The 9,050-nt window shown below is 36.4% G+C and overlaps 1 protein-coding gene across 1 annotated transcript in view; it reads right to left on the bottom strand.

The window, feature by feature from the left end:
* Nucleotides 1–2,612: 2,612 nt before the first annotated feature.
* The window catches only part of CUNH8orf34 (chromosome unknown C8orf34 homolog), a 373,414-nt gene continuing 366,976 nt past the window's right edge, over nucleotides 2,613–9,050 (bottom strand). Inside the window, 2 exon segments of the mRNA XM_032421931.1 lie at nucleotides 2,613–4,873; nucleotides 7,818–7,877. Coding sequence (XP_032277822.1) covers nucleotides 4,866–4,873; nucleotides 7,818–7,877 — 68 coding nt within the window. The 3' untranslated portion in view covers nucleotides 2,613–4,865.

Raw genomic sequence — 9,050 nt, 5'->3', positions numbered from 1 at the left:
CTAGAGTCACTTAAATCCAAAATCCCAGAAAGATTGAAGAGATATAATCCTAAATGAAATGACATGACTGTCTTGCATGTATGTTAATGTATATAAGAGTTAAATCTGTGATACCATAAACAAACAAAAAGAGTAAGTTAAGGTAAGACTTATTTTAGATGGACATTTTATTTTATGAATGCACCCTAGTTGCAATCTCCTTTTCTCAAAGTACAACTCATAGTTTCTTTAAAAGGATCATGATCAGTTGTACCTGCTCTAAGCTCAGGAATGTCTACAGTGTCTACTGCAAATTTTGGAGCCATCATCTTCTGCAAATAGAGAATTTGATCTAATATTATTCAAAATAAGCCAAACTATGCTGTAATAACAGACTCCTAAGCTCAGGAGATGATTGCCAGACCCTGCCACCTCAATCCACCTCAGTCTCTAACACGCAGGATCGCTGCAGCAAAGAGACTGTGGAGAACTCACACCTGTACCAAATGCTCTGGACTAGAAGCTCCAGTCACTTGCACTGATGGCCCGTTGGTCAGAATTGATCCTGTAACCCTGCTTAGCTTCAGGGGGCTGGGAAATATTCCCAAATGCCCAGGAAGAAGAGGAGACCTACATTAGGTTGAACAATACTAACCTCTATCACAGACCCCAAGAAAGATATTTCACAAGGAATTCAAACAACAAGTGTATAAAAGATGCTAAAACCTTGGTTCATAACTTACTTAAGATGTATACATATTTGTTTTCCACAGGGAAGCACACATTTCCACAGCTCAATTTAAGCCACTGACAGTATGATGTTGATGACGCTCTAAGGAATATTTCCTGTTTATTCTCATTATCTTTACCTAAAAAGTTTTGCAAAATATAGTAGTAAAATTTCTACCAGCACAGCAGTTCCCCCTTTGACTCAGAATCCAGGTGGTAAATCTTGGGCTGGTCACTCAGTGAAATGCCTGTGGTTTATAAAGGGCCCTTCAGACACAGCTGTATCTGTACTATACTGGAAAATGCAAGTCTAACCAGTGAGTTGCAAGTTCTTCTAACGACTCCTTTTTTAAACTATAGGTGGGCCATTTTCCCCGAGAAGCCCTGTGCACTGCACATCCACAAAGCCATTCACTCCCCTTGCCATTTAGCTAGGCAGTCTGTGTGACCACAGTATTTTTCAGAGAGTGGGTCATTTTACCACTGTTGTTGTGCAGGTAGCACTCGGGGATTTTCAGGCACATTTTAAATGATTCCAATACTGAGGGGAGTGGCCAAATCATGGCTTCTGCTCATATCCAACGCCACTTATGTTGACTTCCCAGAGATGGGTTCTATAAACATCAAGGACTTGAAAGCGACAAGAAGCCATCATAGACATTTAAAAAAAAATAGAACAGTGGTAAGAGAGCCAAATGCAAGTTGAAAAACCAACAAATATTTATAGTGTGGGCAAGCCACAATTTGCAGCAGGGGAACAGCTCTGTCCCTAGGACTGGGAAAGATGTTCCCTCCTCTCTCTCAAAGGAATGCCTTTTAAGACTCTGAGTTCAGCAGCCGGCACTGGTTATTTTCCTTAAAATCAACCAAAAACGTATGTGTGATTAGTTTGAGGGGAAAAAAAAGGAAGGTAAAAATGTTACAGCTGGACTAATTCTTAAGCTCTTCCTAAAGATTTTAGTTGTCTCTTCGTCACTATTAACCAAAGGAAAAGGAGTTTTCAAAGTAGATGCCTCCACACACTGACTAGAGAGACCTCAAATTAGTAATGCCTTAGTTTTTCTTTCTAAATAAGGGAAACTCTATGTTCCTCACACACACACACACACACACACACACACACACACACACACACAGCTGTTTTTCCATCTATCCACCCACAGGAAGTTTCTACAGCCTCATTAAACTAGACTACTAAAGGTTGTTCAACAAATGAGCCCATGCTTTTCTCCCCCCCTGAAATCCAGCTGTGCTTACAGGAACCAGGGACCTAGAAGTGCATTGATTTTGACCTTCTACTTCCTAGAAACATTGTGTGGGCCACCCACTCTGTCCGGTGCACATAAAATCTTTGCTCTTGAAATCACTTTTCCAGTCCGTTAAGCACTGGTGTGTTCCTGAGGCTCTTCTCTCTTTTCACTCTCATTGGATGATGCCATCTACTGCCCTGATTTCTATGATGCGCTGTTTAACCATTTTTATGTTGATCGTGCTCAAAGTCTCAGATGTGTCCCAGTCTCTTTAAACTTTACAAGTCCCCAACTGAACTCAGCATCTTCCCCTCAATCCAAACATATGTCACTACCAGGTGTTTGGGCTGGAAACTTGACCATTATCTGTAACACTTGCCAATCCTCTTTAATCATTACCCATCTAGATTCTTCTTCTATCCATGCACTTCCTGTCTTTCATATTGACTACTGCAACAGTGTCCTAACTGTTCTCCTGGCCTCCAGTCTTATCCATTTATGATCCATTTTCCACCGTGAAAAGAAAGAAGAAAGAAAGAAAGAAAGAAAGAAAGAAAGAAAGAAAGAAAGAAAGAAAGAGAAAGAAAGAAAGAAGAAAGAAAGAAAGAAAGAAAGAAAGAAAGAAAGAAAGAAAGAAAGAAAGAAAGAAGAAAGAAAAAGAAAAAGAGAAAAAGAAAGAAAAGAGAAAGAAAGAAAGAAAGGTAAAGCAAAATGAATAATGGGAGTCAAGGTGAGTGCCTGGAGATTCAGAGTTCATGTACGACATTTGAAAGAGGAGATAGAAAAGCAACCTGGAGAAATCTCCTGATTTGGGCTCTAGCTGTTTACTGGCCTTGCCCTCTGTCCTTGGACTCCAAAAGTAATTATAGCGGTTGACAAAGAAGACAGGGCAGAGACCATGGTGTGTGTGTGTGTGTGTGTGTGTGGCCAGCATTGATGAAGATTCTCTTCTTGACCAAATTCTAGCCTGGTTCCCCTAAGCTCTCTTCTCGACCAGGCCTCAACCTTGGCCTATAAAAACTGCAGACTCTGAGCCCAAATTGTTTCATCCACTCCAACCCACTCCCACATTAGAAGATATGAACAAACACAAACATATTTTCTAACAATCAAGGCAGAATCTCCAGGATGATGGTTGCAGCCCCCTTAAGTTCCTTCCTGGGAAAGTGGAAGGCTGCCAAAGAATTTACTGTTTGTTCCTGCCAACACTTGAAGATAGAGCCCCTGTCTTCCAGTCTCTGTGGAAGGACAGAAGTCAAACTTCAATAAGCAAACCCAAATGAGTTTCACATGGGTCAATGCCCCTTCCTGTTTTATATAAATTTCCATTTCCCTGCCTCTCCTCAAGCTCTGGCAATTCCCATCCTTACTGCCTCTCTCTTCCTTTGAAATGTGCAGTCACCTCTGCACAAATCAAAGTTGAGTTCAGTTCATGCTGGACCCTCTTCTCTATTGCAATAGTTTATCACTGATTAAAATCTATCCTTACTACTTTAATAAGTAGTGTCCAGCTTTGTATGTCTTTGGTAGCTTTGTCAGCAACATACACTCTGATATCCTGGTCAGTCTGATTCCTGAGGTTGGTGTGGCACTTAGGAGAGTGACTGTTTCCAGGAAAATGTCGGTGGGCAAGAGGCAGACAAACACTGACCAAGTGAAGTTTGGAGGAAAATACAGCTCAGATGAAGGCATCAGGGATGACATGTTTTAAAGAAAGACTATTCCTAATAGGGAAAACATTTTTGAAGATATTCTTTATCGTAAGGACTTTTAAGTAGAGGAGGGTTCTGGTCCCATAAACTTACTCTTGACTTCTCTCTTTTCTGCTCAAAATATAGTATTTTCTAAGCCTTTAATTTGTTTCTACTTATAAAAACCAATAAATTGTATGAAAATTAGTCTCAAGTTTCTGTACATATGAAGGTGTTACGGGAAGAAAATGTATTATAATATTTAATTTAGGAATATAATGTCATTCATACAATCAGAATTTCTTTGTTTATTCTTTAACCATGTTCTGGCCTTTAATATTGTTTCTTTGACAGTAATACAGGCAATTTTATAATTTAACCATATGCCTTAAAGGTCCAGAAAGCAAACTTAGATTAAAACAAATAAGATAAAACAGACAATAGAGATACTCAATAGATTTACTTAGATCCATTCACTTAGCATCAGTGCATAATATATTCCAAAAGCAAGCATATATCAAATGCAAAATGGATAACTTTAATTGAGTTCAGTAATTGGATAAATAGTCAAACAATATTCATTGCATATGCTTTGGGGCATGCATTTCATTCCTTATTGATCTGCTTTATTGAATTAACATATCAATTATTTGATTTGATAGGAACAGGGAAGATGATCATAGGAAGGAGCAGTGGTAGAGAATATGTCTCTCGCTGCTGTACAAAACACACATGGCAGGTGATGATACCAAACAGCTAACTCCCAGAGAGACCTAAATGGCACATCTTGGCACATGTGGGTAAGTATAATGTTTATTAATCTAAAAAATGAGAAAATATTATAAAAATATAAGAAGTAGAAAACCCTACACAAGTTAAAATACAGAAAAATTTTAAGCAAAGTTATTTGAATCAGGCAATATTTAATGTATCAAATAGTAATCCTAATAACTAGGTATAAAGTAATCTAAACCCAGGACACTAACCATGTCAAAAGGCAGCAGACATCCTGACCATCCCAGAATCCTTTGCCAGGGTTAGTGTTCTCTGATTACACATTTAGGCACCCCCTGGTTACAAGAGTACTTGTTTATTACTGATATTATAAAAATAACCATTCTCTAAATGATGACACATAGTAAATAAAATTAGAACTATACATAAGGATTTGAATAATTGCAATTTCTTTAAGGACCACCTGCAACTTCTGCCTGCTTCACAGACCTGTAGGGGAGAAACAAAACAAAAGAAAATGTGCTTAATAATACCTCTATAGTCAGCATATTAAAAGAAAGTTTGGGATCTTAATGTTTTCCTATACCCTGTATAAACTTTTACAATGGCATTGACCTTAGGGTACCACTTCTATCAGCTGTATTTTGTTGCCAGGATGTCAATTTCTGGTGTCTGTATAAACCCTTTTTGTATATTTAATTAGAATTAGATATTCTACAGATATCTTGGACTGTTGAAAAAGACTGGCTTCCCTCCCTTCTTATAGGAGGGAGCCAAGGGAGAAATATAGCCAATGAGAAATACTTGCAAGGGATGTACACAATTACTATCTTGGAAGGAATTATGAAAGCTTAATTTAGGAAGCTAGAGTGGCATAAGCTAGATCAGGCCATACAAGTCCTTACTTCAGCACTGGAACTGTGTGCCCATACTACTTGATTGAAAAGAATTCCTTTATTTTTTTCCTAGAGGAATCTGATTATGATGGCAAGGGGAAAGATCCATGCTCCTAGAATATTTTATCTGTTTTTTTCCTGCTTTGTTAATATTTGTATTAAATATTTAATATTTAATTAATATATTAATATAATTTATTATATGTAATATTTCTGATTCTTCTACTAGACCATAAATACTTTGAAAGAAAAACATAAATCTCCAACTTACTTACAGGACCTGAAAGAATACTTTGCATATGGTGTTTGCTCAATAAGTATTTGTTTGATGGGAAAGAGGGAGAGGATAAAGGGAGAAAAAGAGGAAAGAAGGGAATCCAGTTATTTTTGCACATAACTTTTCCCTTATCTGGAAAACTTTGCTTACCCCAACCAATCCCAGCTAACTCCTTTATCTAACTAACTCCTACTTCTTTAGGACTTGGTCTTCAATATCACTTTCTCTAGGCCCTTGACTACTAGTCAAGGTAGAGTTCGCTGCTGCATGCACTTATCTCACCCTAATGCTTACATGAGGATAATCTGCAGTGTTTTATATAAATCATGTTCAATGTGTGACTTCATCATTTAGTAAGCTTATGTCACATATGATAGTGACATGTTATTCTCTGGCATAGTTCCTGTTTTATTTTAGGTCTTTATTAAATATGAATCAAATGAATGATTTACTTATTTAGATCTCTTGGGTAGAAGGGCCATATACCTACATGTTATACAAAGAACATTAGAAGGACGAAAGAAGAGAACAACATGATCTGTGTGTTCCTACGATGGTAGAATTATGATGTGGAAGAGAGATAAAATTTTTGTCTGTGATACAAAAAGAACCAGAAAGAAGGCAGCTAAAGGATTCAGATTTTGGGGCAAAAGAAAATAATTTCATTTGAAGTAGGTTTTAAACATTTTGTACAACTTAAGCAAACTGTTTGCTTACTTGTTTGTTTTTGTCACCATACTGTATGTTACATCCCCATGACTTCTTTATTTCATGATTGGAAGTTTGTGCTTTTTGACCAACTTCACCTATTTTGCCCAATCCCTGCCTCTGGCAACCACCAATCTGTTTTCTGTACTTTTGAGCTTGGATTTTGTTGTTCAGATTACACATATAAGTGAGATCAGATGTTATTTGTTTTTCTGTGCCTGACTTATTTCAATTAGCAAAATCTCCTCAAGTTCCATCCATGTTGTTGCAAATGGCAAAATTTTATTCTTTATGGCTGTATATGTATATTGCATTTTCTTTATCCATTTATCTGTCGATGGACACTTAGGTTTTTTCCATATCTTGGCTATTGTAAATAGTGCACAGAACATGGGGATGCAGATATCTTTTCAAGACATTTTTTGCTTGTAACCATCCAGATAGTATTCTGAAGATGTACATATATGACTGTGTGTCTATGCATTGTGTATGACAAAAAATCTATTTAATATACTGTTTTGTAACTCACTTTTTAATGTAACATTATTACAAGAATATTTCCACATCAGAATATATATAGAGATATAGATATGTAGACCCAGTTAATATCAGTATAAATACATGTATTTATCCAGTGAATATATATCTCATCCTTCATAAGATGTACAACAGTATTCCATTATATAGATTGCTATACTTTTTTAATCAATTCTTTTTTATTGGTCATTGGCTTGTTCACATCTTTTCACGTTTTCCATGTTTTAATATAAAACATTTTTTTGTTTTATTATAAAATATGTGCAATGAACATAATATTCTGATAACTAACAGCAAGGCATTGCAGAAATTATTTCTTCAGGTGATTTATTAATATAGAATTATTAGGTTAATGAGCAATTAGACCAGAATAAAATTGAATGAGAAGCCACAGGAGGTAGAATGCTTCCCATTACTCAAGATATTGAAGACTGAATGTTTATTTTGTAGGGGCATTGCAGAGAAGATACCAGCATTAGATTGGAAGAGAAGTACATGGTTCTAAAATTCTAATTTTGATATTCTGTGATTCTGTGAGTGCTAAGGACAAACAACCTTTTGCTTATCTCTGTGACACACTTGAGAGAAGAAACTATGAATTATTCATGTTATATATCCAGGTCATACAGTAGCCTCATGTCTATGGATGTAAAATTGTTCTGATATTCTGTATCTCTAAGATATATTTAATGGTGTCATAAAGTCCATGATCTTCACAGAGTGGGGAAATACGTTTTAATCTCAATTCTATCTAAAAGTGATTTTCCTGCCAAGGAGAAGGGATTTAAATTCCCATCCTACTTCCTCAGCATGGGAGAATACAGACTCAATGAGAAGCCTGAGATCCATAGAACATCACAAAAAGAGAAAGGAAACATTATGCAGAGTAGGAAGGAAATCTCTTTTTCATTAGAGGTCATGAGAACTACGCATTAAAAAAATCTAAACTTGGAGCAGTTGTAGATAGTACCCATAATTACCTGACATTGATATTAAGTGCCCTGAGCAAACATACCAGAGTAGACCAGGGTAGGACAAGAAGAGCATGGAACACAAAGGAGAAGATCAGCAGAACCTGCACAGTGAAAGAAAAAGAGATAATATGCTGGACCAGGAAAAAAAAAATCTATTAAACATAATTCCCTAGCAGGTTAAACAATTTCTAGTGAAGATTAATTGAAATTAATATGAAAAAACTACACTTAGAGTATATAATGAGCTGCAATTACATACACGTTAACTGCCTAATGGTGTGTATATTCTTATTCTATACTCCAGTCATTTTCAATTCAAACTTCTGCTGATTTTTAAATAAAATCTAGGGCAAAATGCCCTCCAGCTAGTGTTTTGAATATATATATAGACTTTAAGAAGATCTCACATAAATCATATTCATAATTCTTATGTCCAGCATGGGTTAGACAAGAAAGTAACACTGTTCAGGTGGCTACCCTAACACAACTTAGTCGGGATTAGATATATATATATCACAGAATGGTGATGCTATCATATTTGCAATTTAATGTCATCATCACAAAGTTATTATGAGATTTATAAAAGTAGTGCATATAAATACATATACACTCTATTCATAATGCCTGGCACATAACATTACATGCTAAATGTAATTCCTCTGAATGCATCCCTGGCAGAAGGGCAGTACCTAATGGGACAAAGGGACAGGAGTATTCTAGTTTAAAAGAATGGGGAAATAGAATGGAGATAAATAAAATAAATAAATAAATAAAAAGCAGATGAACTAAAGGACTCAAGGAAGATAAGCAATTCCACATTTCTTGAAGAGAAAGGAAATAGAGTAAGTCCAAGTTTTCCAAAGCAAATCTTGGAATGCTAGTCCTGCATGGTGTTAATATGAATGATTCACAAAATATGGTTCCTTGGTCAAAGAATTTTGGACAGGGATGCCTGGGTGGCTCAGCTGGTTAAGCATCTGCCTTCTGCTCAGGTCATGATCCCACAATCCTGGGATCAAGTCCCGCATCGGGCTTCTTGCTCAGCAGGGAGCCTGCTTCTCCCTCTGCCTGACACTCCCCCTGCTTGTGCTCTCACTCTTTCTGACAAATAAATAAACAAAATCTTAAAAAAAAAAAAAGAATTTTGGACAGCAACATACCATATCTGCTTTTTGGAGGATCAAAATACACACCAGCATATTAAATAAAGGCTCTTAGAAGTCTTCTGTAACTTGATATTTATCAAAGTTAAATAAATTTAGGTACTAAATAAA

The sequence above is a fragment of the Phoca vitulina genome, unplaced genomic scaffold (assembly GCF_004348235.1).
Source record: "Phoca vitulina isolate PV1807 unplaced genomic scaffold, GSC_HSeal_1.0 scaffold25, whole genome shotgun sequence".
NCBI lineage: Eukaryota > Metazoa > Chordata > Mammalia > Carnivora > Phocidae > Phoca > Phoca vitulina.
This window is presented reverse-complemented; position numbering and strand designations above follow the sequence as displayed.